At 44.4% G+C, this 13,725-nt stretch overlaps 1 protein-coding gene across 1 annotated transcript in view; it reads right to left on the reverse strand.

Annotated features, from left to right (window-relative positions):
* Window positions 1-13,725, reverse strand: part of NTSR1 (neurotensin receptor 1) — a 914,324-nt gene that overhangs the window by 37,548 nt on the left and 863,051 nt on the right. The window contains exon 3 of the mRNA XM_078650426.1: window positions 4,511-4,601. Within this exon, the coding sequence (XP_078506552.1) occupies window positions 4,511-4,601 (91 nt within the window). The remainder of the gene's footprint in view (window positions 1-4,510; window positions 4,602-13,725) is intronic.

Consider the following 13,725-nt stretch of genomic DNA (forward strand, 5'->3'; position numbering starts at 1 on the left):
GTTTTTGGGGAGGAGGGAAAAAACAATTGTGCCAACAACACAGATACTCTTGCAACATGGTGCACGGGTGCCTGCTTTGGTGCTAGGGACCAATTTGTGTGCAGGCAGAAAGACTTGCACCTCTACCCTACTCCAAATCTTTGTAAATAAGGCCCTTAGTCTCTTTTTTGGATTTCGGAATCCTCAAGCGGGGCAAGGTAGGACCCTGTATCTAACAGTGGACTCCATGAGACTGTATACCTTCTCACCAAGGGCCTGCTGGATTGGATTTGCTCCTGATGAGAGAAACTCTGAGTGGGAGAAACTTGACTTCTCAGCCTAGCAAGATTGCACCTTGGGTGGATAGGCTGGGGTGGTTAATCCTGGTTGCACAGACATCTTAAAGTCTAACATTGTTTTAAGTTCCAAATTTCAAGGGGTGGTAGGAGATGTCCAGGTAGCCACCCTTCTCCCTTTGTGCAGAGCCTGTGTTCCCCCAGAGGTGGGGCCAGGGTAATAAGTAGCCCTCTCCTTTATGGCCACTCTTAACCAGTTCTGGGGGCAAATCACACCCCACTGGGTTTTGTGCTTGCCTGACTGGGTTAACAAAGGCTGGGGCCTTTCTGACTGTCACCTAACATTTGCTTGTGATAGGGAGGCCCTTTGGAAGTACATTAAGTTTCTGTGCCCACATCAACCTGTCTTCCTGTCAGAGGAACAAAAACACCTCCCCACACCCAAGCCTTTATCTTCGCTCTGGGAGCAGTTTTCACAATTCATCAGGGCTAATCACTCAATGGGTTACTGCTGGGAAGCTAATTAAAATTAGTCTCCAGAAGAATCAAGCGCAGAAAAGGTAACTTTCAAAAAGTTACTTTTACTGAATATTAATTAAAATTCCAAATATATAATTGAATTGGGCATTTAATAACTAATAACAATGGTTGATGTTTCTAGCTAGTCTCTAACTGGAGATAGCAAAATTAATATATAATGCCACTTCCCAGTGTTTCCCTATGGGCCAGCCAGCCTTCCACCAGTGAAAATATATTTGGGTGCTAGTCACTGTTAGCACATGTTCTCTTTAAATCTCATGTTCTACTTTTATAAACCATGTACCCAGCCTTGTGAGCTAGAAGTCCTACAAAGGAGTGGCTTATTAATCTTTACAAGGACGGATTTCGCCTCTCAAAAAGTTTTATTTTGACAGGTCGCACTGCGGATTTTGCACTGCAGCAATCAATGTACATCGAGTAGGCCTGAATCCATGTTTGCACTGCAACTGTAGGGGATGATCAATAGATGGTGCAGTCCACGAGTAGCCTTTAACATCCAGGCCCTGGGCACACCTTGTATACCATATACTAGGGGCTTATAGACAAGTTAAATGTTCCAGTTAGGAATAAGCCAATGTAGCCATGTTTACAGGGGGAGGACAGGCACTTTACTAGTAATTAGCAGCAGTAGAGAGCATAGAGTTCTAAAGTCAGCAAATAAGATAGGTCAAATATCTGGGTGGACATCACACAAAATATGGTCATTTCCTACAATTACGTAGATCATCTCCCGACCCCTAATGTAATGTACTGTGCTCTGTTGCTTCCTGGCTAGGTTTGTGCTATTTACATATACATACATACATACATACATACATACATACATACATACATACATACATACAAACAAACATACATATGGTGCTGGTGGAACCGCAGCTAAGAAAAGTACGACAGTTGTGGAAAGTGGTTCTTGTAATGTTTCATCACAATAAGAAACCTTTTATTTACTTGGTTCCCCAGGAGACACAAGAAGAAAGGCGGGACCTAGAAGCCTGAGATGAAGGAGTTTGCTCAACTAGGCAGAGAAGCAGCACTGTTATGCCCAATAATAAAAGACAGAAATGGTAAACAGTAACTTTATAAATCAGACTTACAGATTAAATGGTTTAGATTAATTCAATTAAATATATATATATATATATATATATATCGCAATCTCCGCCTGATGAGACCGCCGCCTCACCACTACCAATTTCTTTATCAGCAGCTCAAAAAGGACGAAAAGAACAAACCCATTCGTATCGTGAACTCAGTGGTTTATTTTAAATAATAGACCCAGCAAGTCCGCATGACGCGTTTCGCCTCCAACACGAGGCTTGGTCACATGATAGCGTCGCGGAAATTACAGAGGATATTTAACCATTTCCGTTGAAGGGAAGAGGAGGAGTCAAATGACCTCCGCCCTGTACTTTTTTTAACCCTTAGAACTCCAAGGTTGTGCAGACAGGCAAATTGCAATCTCAATGTAATATATTATACATATATATATTATGTCCAAAAGGTTGCCCATGTAGGAATGCCACACAAGAGGGGGTTACCGCACTCGTGCCACCGGTAGCAGCCCCTCAGTCTGTCACACTTCTCTCCTGTGATGCCAGACGCGTTTCGCCTTTACAGCTTGTTCACTGACTTTCACGAACGAGAAACAAACGGCTTTAATTATATGCACATGCTTTTATTCAATTACTTGAGTCCTGCCCATGTGGGCGTGCGGCAAGGCATTATGGTCTTTGTAGTTGATCTTGCCCAACTCCATAGTGCAAAACCTCCGTGGGTGCCCTTGTTGCTGCGTTCAAATGTTCTCCCCAGTGGGTGGAAAAAAGGGTTTACAGCGCTGATGTTCTGCCGATACCTGCCAGTGGCTCAGGCCCCCCTCCTTCTTAACACCGCTCGAGTTTCATGAACGGTGAAGAGCCGCCAGAGGCAGCGGTGGGGCATTCCCGTGACTGAGGCCAGCCACATTAAATTATGTCCAAAAGGTTGCCCATGTAGGAATGCCACACAAGAGGGGGTTACCGCACTCGTGCCACCGGTAGCAGCCCCTCAGTCTGTCACACTTCTCTCCTGTGATGCCAGACGCGTGTCGCCTTTACAGCTTGTTCACTGACTTTCACAAACGAGAAACAAACGGCTTTAATTATATGCACATGCTTTTATTCAATTACTTGAGTCCTGCCCATGTGGGCATGCGGCAAGGCATTATGGTCTTTGTAGTTGATCTTGCCCAACTGCATAGTGCAAAACCTCCGTGGGTGCCCTTGTTGCTGCGTTCAAATGTTCTCCCCAGTGGGTGGAAAAAAGGGTTTACAGCGCTGATGTTCTGCCGATACCTGCCAGTGGCTCAGGCCCCCCTCCTTCTTAACACCGCTCGAGTTTCATGAACGGTGAAGAGCCGCCAGAGGCAGCGGCGGGGCATTCCCGTGACTGAGGCCAGCCACATTAAATTATGTCCAAAAGGTTGCCCATGTAGGAATGCCACACAAGAGGGGGTTACCGCACTCGTGCCACCGGTAGCAGCCCCTCAGTCTGTCACACTTCTCTCCTGTGATGCCAGACGCGTTTCGCCTTTACAGCTTGTTCACTGACTTTCACGAACGAGAAACAAACAGCTTTAATTATATGCACGTGCTTTTATTCAATTACTTGAGTCCTGCCCACATACACACACACATATATATATATATATATATATATATATATATATATATATATATATGTATTAAATATCTATGTTCTAAGAAGTAAATATTCACAGCTACAGTTTACAATTTTGGCAGTACCCAGCCTTACTAAAGCAGCTAAAATCAACCTCTGCAGTACATATCAAAAAGCAATATTCTTCAACTCAATGGTCTTCCATTTTCATCCTGACTGTAAATATGGCATCAGTACATTTCACAAAACCCCTTGTTAGTTGAGGGTCTTGCCCACCTAAGCAAGGCATTACTGTGTAAGCACAGTGTTGTATGCTCAATCAAGTGAAGTGACAGTGCTAAAAAAAATTCAGATGATGTACCATTCAAGGACGCCTGTTTAAACAATCGCAAATAATTTTGAAGTGAAAACCAGTGGAGTAGCAAGGGAAGTGTGGGAGGCGTTCAGCGGTTCCCCGCTCTTACGGCCGAGGGTTGGCTGCCGCATACATACGGCGTACATACGGCTGCAGGGTGGTCGCCACAGGGACTGCCACGGGTGGCAACTAGTCTAGCTACGGCACTGGTGAAACCCACGTTTCTGGTTTGTGCATTAACCTCAACATCAAATAATGACATTCGTCAGTAGTTTGATGGGTCTATGCGGGAGGCTGACCCCAGCCCATGTACCAGGTAAACCTTTATTGATTTTTGCCTTCTTTCCCTGTGCATTTGAGTGATGCCTCACCCATGTGTGTTCATGGTCCCACAGGTTGAGAATCCTGGTGCCAGGCCTAGTGGTAACTACTAGTGATGAACCCTGTTGTGCACACTTGTGTGGCTGGTACAGCAAGGAGGGCACCAGCCAGTACTGCATGCCTGGGATGTCACAGTGGAGTCTTGTAGTACTAAACAGTACCCAGAAATCCTATAATGTCAAGTGAATGTTAAGGTCTTGGTTGTATCATCATACGTGTGGGGTTCTTCGGACTTACACACACAGCATGCCTACCACCCACATCCTTTACGAGAAACACTGGAAATGAGAGCTCTACTCACTCGGTCCACTGGTCTTCAGGAACATAGCAGTACATAAGCCTTCGAATGTGGTACGGGAGCCAACAGACGACGAACGCGATGACCACAGCGCCTGGAATACAAAAAGTCAACACTTCAAGCACTGTATGACGGGTTCCCTGATACTCTCTTCTCAAATTTCTACGCAATGTTACTCCTATTCAGGCAAAACTGGTAGAAGCAGATGGATTAGGACAGAAAATAGGCCCAGGCACCAAATTATAGGTGGTCCCCATTAGGAAATAATATAGTTAAACAAGCATTGGCAAAGCCAATAGGTCTCGTCTGTGAAAGAGCTATTGGCTTTACCAATATGTTTTAGCCATGTGGCACATCAGCGTGGCTGTTATTCAGCATGGCTAAAATGTATTGGGGTAAAGGAGAGTGGAATACTGTGGAGTGTCATAAAGGGGAGTGTTATGGAGTGGCGTGGAGTAGTGTAGAGTGGTGTACAATAGAGTTAAGTGGCATGTAGTGGAGTGAGTGTCATGGAGAGTCATGGAGAGTTGTGGAGGGAGTAGAGTATCGTGGAGTCGAAGGGCATAGAGTAGAGTAGAGCTGAATAGCGTAGAGTGTCAGAGTGGAGTAGAGTGGTGCTGAGTGGCATAGAGTGTCATGGAGTGGTGTAGAGCAGACTGGAATGGTGTAGAGGTTGTTGCGTAGAGTGGAGTGTTGTAGAGTTGAGTAGTGTAGAGCAGAGAAGATTGCCGTAGAGTCGAGTGGCTTACAGTGGAGTAGTGTAGGAGAGTGGCATGGCATAGAGTGGAGTAGAGCCAAGTGTCGTAGAGTAGAGTGGAGTGGCATACAGTGAAGTATTGTGTCATAGATAAGAGTGGAGTGAAGTGGCATGGAGTGACATAAAGGGAGTTCTATAGAGCATCATAGAGTTGAGTAGTGTTGTAGAGTGGCATAGATTGGAGTAGAGTAGAGTAGAGTGGAGTAGATTTTAATGGAGTAGAGCATCTTAGAGAGGAGTATCGTAGAATGAAGTGTTGTAGCGTATAGTGTTGTAGGGTCAAGTTGAGTGGTCTAGACTAAAGTGGTGAGTTGTGGAGGTAGTAGAGTATCGTAGAGTGGAAGGGCATAGAGTGGAGTAGAGCTGAATGGCGTAGAGTGTCAGAGTGGAGTTGAGTGTTGCTGAGTGGCATAGAGTGTCAAGGAGTGGTGTAGAGCAGAGTGGAATAGTGTAGAGGGTGTTGGGCGGAGTGGAGTAGAGTGTTGTAGAGTTGAGTAATATAGAGTAGAGAAGATTACCATAGAGTCGAGCGGCTTAGAGTAGAGTAGTATAGGGGAGTGACATGTCACAAAGTGGAGTAGAGTGTTGTAGAGTCAAGTGTCGTAGAGTAGAGTGGAGTAGTATACAGTGGGGTGGCATACAGTGAAGTAGTGTGTCATAGAACAGAGTGGAGTGAAGTGGCATGGAGTGACATAGACGGAGTTGTATAGAGCATCACAGAGTTGAGTAGTGTTATAGAGTGGAGTAGAGTGTCATAGAGTGGAGTAGATTTTAATAAAATAGAGCATCATAGAGTGGAGTATTGTAGAGAATAGTGTTGTAGCGTATAGTGTTGTAGAGTGGAGTGTTGTAGAGTGGAGTTGAGTGGCCTAGAGCGAAGTGACGTTAAGTACAGTGGTGCAGAATAGATTGGCTTAGAGAGGATTTGTTTTGAGTAAATTGGTGTAGAGTGCATTGATATAGAGTGCAGTGGTGTAGAGTGGAGTGGTGTGGAGTGCAGTGGCACAGAGAGGATGGTGCAGAGTAGAATGTAGTGGCATAGAGTGCAGTGGCGTAGAGTACATTGTTTTAGAGTAGAATGAAGTGGCATAAAGTGGAGTGTTTCAGGGTGGAGTAGAGTGGTGCAGTGTAAAGTACAGATGTGTAGAGTAGAGAGGCATTGAGTGCAATGGTGTAGAGCTGCATGGTGGAACGATGCATAGTGTAGTAGAGTTGAGTGGTGCAAACTTGAGTGTAGTGGCATAGAGAGCAGTGCATAGAGTAGAGTGGTGCAGAAAGTTGTATAGAGTAGAATGAAGTGGAGAGTGCAGAGTGAGTGGTGTTGAGTTGAGAGGCAAAGAGGGCAGTCTTGCAGAGTAGAGTGGCACAGTGTACAGTGCGTAGGGAAAGGTGGCGCAGAGAGCAGTGGCATAGAGTACAGTGATGCAGAGTAGAAAATAGTGACTTAAGAGTTCAGTGACATAGAGCACAATGGTGTTGAGTAGTGTAGCTTGCAGTTGCAAAGCGTGTAGTGGCTCACAGTGGTGCAGTGTAGGCTGGTATTGAGGTCAGTGACCAAGGGGGCAGTCTTGCATAGTAGAGTGTCATAGAGCTCCGTGGTGTGGAGTAGAATGGTGTAGAGTGGCATAGAGTACAGTGGCATAGAGCAGAGTAGAGTGAAGCAGAGTGACATGGTACAGAGTAGAGTGGCACAGACTACAGTGGTTCAGAGTAGAATAGAGTGGCATAGTGTGGAGTGGTGTAGAGTGTCGCAGAGTAGAGTATAGTGGTGTAGACTGCTGTGGTGCAGTGAAGTTGGCGTAGAGTGCCTTAGTTTTGAATAAAGTGTGTTGAGTGCATTGGCGTAGAGTGTAGTGGTTTACAGAAGAGTGGCATATAGGGCAGTTGATTAGAGTGGAGTGATGCCGAGTAGAGTGGTGCAGCGTAGACTGGAGAGGCATAGAGTGCAGTGGTGTAGAGTGGTGAAGAGTGAAGTAGTGTGGCATAGAGTACAGTGGCATAGAGTGTAGTGGCGTAGACTAGATTGTTTCAGATTAGAGTGAAGCGGCATAAAGTGGAATGGTGCAGGGTAAAGTGGAGTAGTGCAGGATAGAATGCAATAGCATACAGTAGTGGCATACAGCACAGTGGTGTAGGGTTGTGTAGAGTAGAGTAGAGCGGCATAGAGTGCAGTGGCGCACAGTGGAGTTGAAAAAGGATTTGAGAGGGAGCCCACATACTGAGGGGACAGGGTACCACTCCACATTGGGTTCACATAATTCCCCCCAGGATCAAAATATGAAATACAAACAACACTCAACATTTACCAAACATGCATACGTCATTCAAAAACAATTATCATATGCTTGTTTTTGGTAGAAATAATAATTGTTTTTGAATGAAGTGTGCATATTTGGTAAAGGTTGAGTGTTGTATGTGTTTCATTTTCTGGTCCTGATTGGAATTGTGTGAATCCATTGTAGAGTAGGGTGGTCCAGAGGGGAGTAAAGTGGCATAGAGTGCAGTGGCTCAGAGTAGATTTTTCCAGAGTAGAGTGGAGTGGCATAGAGTTGAGTGGTGCAGTAGAGTGGAGTGGTGCAGGATAGATTGCAGTGGTATAGAGTAGTGGTGGAGAGTGCATTGGCATAGATGGCAGTGGGATAGAAGTCAGTGTTGTACGGTAGAGTGATATGGAGTGGAGTCGCACAGATTGGAGTGGTGGAGAGTAGAGTAGAGTGACCTAGAAAGAATGGTGTGGAGCGCAGTGGCGAAGAGTGCAGTGGTGCATAGTAGAGTGAGACAGAGTGCACAGGCATAGGGTAGAGTGGGGCAGAGTAGAGTAGGGAGTCATAGAATGAAGTGGCGTAGAGTTTCGCAGTGTCTCGTCTTGCAAACCACATGTGAAGTTTGTCGATTGATTGCTTCCACCACGACTGAGAGATGAAAGCGGGGGAAGCCGGTCATCGGATTAAAAAGCCACGATAAGACTATACCCCGTGGACTAAAAGGAGATATATACAGGTGCACGGTGAGAAAAACACAGCTTTAATCAGAAGAAATCCTCTAAGAAGCTTTACAGCAAATAGTTGGAAAATCCACAATTGCCGTGATTAACGTCAAGGGCATATTTTAAATATTGCTTATTTTTGCCACCAAGAGGAGACCAGTGAAGGGTATTTAAAGACGGCCTGAATTCCAAATTTGGGACGACATACCCCTCAATAGATTGGGAGTATTCTCACAGATGTGCGGTTGCACAGGTGAGACAAAAACCATTGTAAGGAGAAACAAATTACTTTAGTCCTGATTAAGGTGGTTTTATTGACAATATACCACTGAAACGCATCAACGCTCTACTTTTCTGTTAAATTTGGAAGGTTGAACAGTGTTTTGGTGACAGGGAATTAAGATCCATGCCCTCTGTTGTCTAAATAGGATCCAAATTAACACTTACAAGACAAAGTTTGTTGTCTATGTCTTTTCTCCTGGAGCACTGTTGTAGCCAGATGATATGATCTTCTTTTATTTATGTGTTGGTTTTCGAAATCATAATGAAATATTGTGTTATGATATTTGTTTTTAACTGGTAATAAATACAGTTTTTGTATAAAAAAATGTCTGTGTAAAAATTCTCTTCTTTATAAGTGCTTTAATAAGCTCGGAATGGTTTGAGAGGTGTGTTGGATGTGGATTGACTTCTGATGCACTATTGGCCTTCATATAGACTCAGACTAAACGAAAAACGTTTTCTTTTACTTCATGGTACCTGGGTGCTCCATTCCTTTGGTATAAAGAGCTCCCTCTCCTTGTTTCAATGCAGTTTTTAGGCTGCCCTTTCAACTTGCCAAAGTAAAAAAAATTCCAGGCCTAAATCTTCATTTTTAATACATATGTCACTGTAGGGTAGGCACTAAACAGCCAATAGGGCAGGGTGCAATGTATTTAAACAGTTAGGGCATGTAGGTTTAAGTTTTACATTTCCTCTTTGTGAAAAACTCTTACATTTGTTTTTTGCTACTGCAAGGCCTGCCTCTTTCACAGGATAATATTGGAGTTACTTTATTACATTTAATAAACTATACATCCAAAATGGGAGCAGTTAATCAGTTCATGTCTGATGTCTTTGGAATTGTAATGAAAATTCCTCTTTTATTGTAATGTCGGATTTTAAATTACAATTTTGAAAATGGCACTTTTAGAAAGAGCCATTTTTCTTGCTTAGCTATTTTAGTGCATGTAGCCTGTCCCTGGGTCAGATGACTTGGTGTAGCTGACAGTTGGGCTTTGAATATACCTCCTGAACAGTCAAACATAATAGAGAGCTTAAGTGTTCCTGGAGGTGCCCTTCCTGGCAGGATGTGAGGGTCGAGCAGGGCACAGCCATACTTACACTTGAATAGGCCGTGTCCTGCATCCATACAAAGGGCTGTATACCCCCTCTAGTTAGTCTGTGGCCACGATAGGTAAGGCAGGATGCCTGGCGACTTCAAAGGGAAACCTCTAGAAGCTTTTCTCCTTCCTTCTAAGGGAAGGATACCAGGTATAAATATTGGACCTCAGACACCAACTCTTTACTACACTTCTGGACCTGTGGATACTCTGCCAGTAAGAAGTACTACTGTGCTGCTGAAAGGACTGCCACTCTCTTGAACTGCTGATCTGAAAGAACTACTGCCCTGCTGTGCTGACCTGCTGCCCTCTTGGCTGGGTGAGAAGGACTGGCCATGCATCTGTCGAACCCAGGACCCCAAAGTGAATCCAAGGAAAGGTTTGCTGGCCTTCTGACTAGAGCTTCAGGTACAGAAGGCTACAACATCCTTGAACCGACCACCTAGATTCTGCCATCTGTTAGTCCTACTCTGCCATGTGGTACCACCCCACTCCTGGGCCCTTGGAAGTGGGCCTGAATGTGCTATGCAAGCCCATCTCTGGACTCAGCAGAACAAACACATCTTTTCTGGTTTGCGGCGCAAACCCGAGTTGAACTGATGCATCACCTGTGCTGCAAGGGTTCTCTTGAAGCAAAGTACCCAACCCCACAGCTGCATCGGAACCACTTCCTGTGACCGGCCTTCCCAACACAGGCCATGGCATCCTCATCAATGATGCCTCAATGACCACACAGGCTCTTGAATTGCAGCCTCAGAGCTCCTTGGAACCAACACAATACCTCAACTTCACAACGCATCCCCGACACTGGTCTTTACATCGCGAGCCCTCATCGACGGGATCCTCGATGATGAAGCAGGACCTCGCATCGCAGATTCACAGGAGTTTGGAACTGATTCATCACCTCAGCTACACGACACATCCTCACCATGTAACCTTGCAGCGCTCCACAACCAGGTACTTTATTCAGCAGGCCTAAATGGGTCCTGTAGCCAGCCTGCACTTCTTAGTGTTTGGCTTGAACATGTGACTTTGTTTCAGTCCAGCACAACCAGATAGCCACAGTTGGCGCTTTGTGCTTTTGGGAGCTATTTTCACGGAAATCTTTACTCCTGCAAATATCCAGTTTACTGATTGGAATTTTGTTGTATTGGTCTTGTTTTATTTATAAAAATCTACTCCATTTGTCTAAATAGGAGTGGGATCCTTTTGTGGTGTGTTTTCACTGTGTTTCTATTTAAAGTGTTGCACAAATACTTTACACATTGCCTATGAGTTAAGCCTGACTGCTCTGTGACAACGCTACCCAAGGGCTGAACACAGGTTAATTTAGGGTTTGCTTTGTGGCTGCACACTGACAAGGATTGTGATTTCTACTTGAATGGGTTTTCACCCCCTCAACCAGTAACCCAGTTTCTTATACTGTATTAAAAAAGTAGCTGATATAAAAGAACTGTAAAGCAAACATTCTGTGCAGTTTTGTGAAACATCTATTACCGCACATATTGAAATTAAACATTTTGCATTTTTTTTATTGCAACTGGTATCTGCTGTATGTGATAAAAATGCCATCCTTGCACAAAGTCCATCAGGTCAAACCTGCCAATATTTATTGAGGGAAAAATTCCCAGTAAATACAGAAGCATGCATATTTTAATGCGATAAGACCCCATCTTGTTGAAATTCACATGGCTCACCTTGCCAGTCTGTGCCATCTTCAGAACCAGCTGCATCATTTACAAAGCCATAATAACTTACACCCTGTCCATCTAACTGATAACCTCACCATCCCTAGTGACTCTCAGCATCAGACTGATGACTTAGAAGTATGAAAAAAAGAAAAGGCATGATAATCTGCCTTCTCTATCTGCTTATTGATCAGGACCTTCTCCACCAAATCCCGCTGCAGTTTAGGAAAGAGTTGAAGATGTACCTCTTCACACAGCACTATGTCATGATGCAGTAACAGTCACAGCTTAATTTGTAAATAAATAAGTGCCAGGGCTCTCGTCGGGAGACCACTGCAACTTGCACCACACATCGCCCCGGTCATGCTGACAGTGAGGGTAACAAAACAACTGCTAACCATCACACTCCTACAAGTGTAACAATTCAGACTATTCCAGGCCCCCAAAGCTATGAGAATAGCTTGGATGGCAGGTAATAATCATTTTTTATGTATATTGAATTAATAATTGACTGTTGTTGTGATCATTTGAGACAGCGTCACCTTGTGGCAGACTATCACAAGTTGACAATTAAGTGCTGGTGCCGAGCACCGGAAACCACCGGCTCAAATTAAGCACTGCTAACAGTCCACAAAAGAGGTACCTCTTAAATGACTTGTCCACTGTACAGTTGCCTTTGACCTTCTGTAGTGTTTTTTTGCTTTTGGCTAGGTTTAACTTATACAAACATCAAATACTTTTATTTTAATATATACATACATACAGACATGTTATGCCTCACTGTAGGGGCAAAACTCATAACAGGAGATAAGTACCTGCCATAATAAGTTCCGATACCTCGGTGTCGGGTTTTACCGTGTTCAGTAATTATCACACATAGTCATTTTTTATCATGTTCAATGATTATCGCACATAAACTTGGATCACTCATATTGAATGCATAAGCATCTTCCTCACACTCAGGTGTCTGGAAAGTAGTTAACGAAAAAACGAAGCAGTACATGTTCATCCCTTAGAAAGGTTAATTAAGGCTCAAGTTATATTTGTAATCAGTGTAAATGTGGCTGTCCTCCACATTAAAAAAATAATACAAAAACATATTTAAAACGTTTTAAATTAACAAAATTATAGTTTCAATCAGGGCTTCAAAAGGCATGCCAATAGTCTGGAAACTAACAGCTGTGAGTCTTTTGCAGGCTCATATATTTTAACGATTACCCCTTGAAACCACTAGAACCAGATATGGTTATTTACTTGCATACTCCATTAATCTGCCCTATATTAGGACACCAACAGATGCTTAACTGACTTCACTGCAACAGGAAGCTAATGGCCACAAAGGAATTCCCTAAACTTTGGAATATTTGTTAACTCAATATTCTTATACCGTTTCCCCGTACAGTCCCTGGGAGTTTTGGGCCAGATGTATCAAAGGGTTTTACCCATTCTGTGTCTATGGGAAAATGTGTTCGTACATATGGCCCTTGGTATGATACTTTGCTGGAGTTGGGATACAATTTAAGACGCGAGTAAGTGGGTCTAATGCATCCTTATCGCAGAGGCCCCCCCCAACGGGGGCTAGAGGGCCGGCGCCATAACCGACGCCGAGCCCCGGAATAAACTGGTTTTGGTGCGCGGAGGCGCCCAGAAGCGGTAGAAGCGCCCGTGCCCCCTGCGACAGCCGCTAGGAAGGCGCTGACCCCCCCGGCCAATGGGGAAGACAAGCAGGGTACAAACCCTCCAATGGGGGAATCTGCCAGCTAGGCGGGAAAGACGCGGGGGGATATACGCGCCGCTCCCCCAGGTAGGTCCTATCTTCGTGGAGCGGGGAAGCAAGAATGCATGCACACTGAGGGAGGACACCACGTGCTATGATGTCAGAGCCCTGAGACCTTATTACATTAAAGTTGCCAAGAGACTATCCAGTAATGCAGCCTGGGTGTCATAGGTCCTCATGCAAGCAAATGAAATAGGCGTTGCCCCCCAGGTCTATATTTAAATACAGACCTAATTGGGGTGGAATGAGCCCTTCATATATTAGGATCCTCACTCTACCTGTCTTTCCTTTACTCCTTCCAATCTCCACCTCTCTCTCCACTCACCTCCTACCTCTACCTCCTTTTCACTTTCCCCTCTCTGACTCACTTTACCCCTCTTCTGCCTCTCACTCTTCTTTATCTTCTTCCTCTCTTCTCGCCCTTACACAATTCTTTCTGTCCCCCTTTCTCTTCTTCCTCTTCCCCTCTTACTCATTTTTATCCACTTCTTCTTTTTCCATATCCCCTTCTCCTATTTTGTCATATTTACCCCTCCTCCTTTCTGTTTTATACTCTTTCCCTTTTTCTCTTTTCTCCTTTCCATTTTTCCCCTCCAACCTCACACTCCCCCGAAGGTTAAACACAGAT

This window comes from Lissotriton helveticus, chromosome 7, assembly GCF_964261635.1.
Source record: "Lissotriton helveticus chromosome 7, aLisHel1.1, whole genome shotgun sequence".
NCBI classification, from domain to species: Eukaryota; Metazoa; Chordata; class Amphibia; order Caudata; family Salamandridae; genus Lissotriton; species Lissotriton helveticus.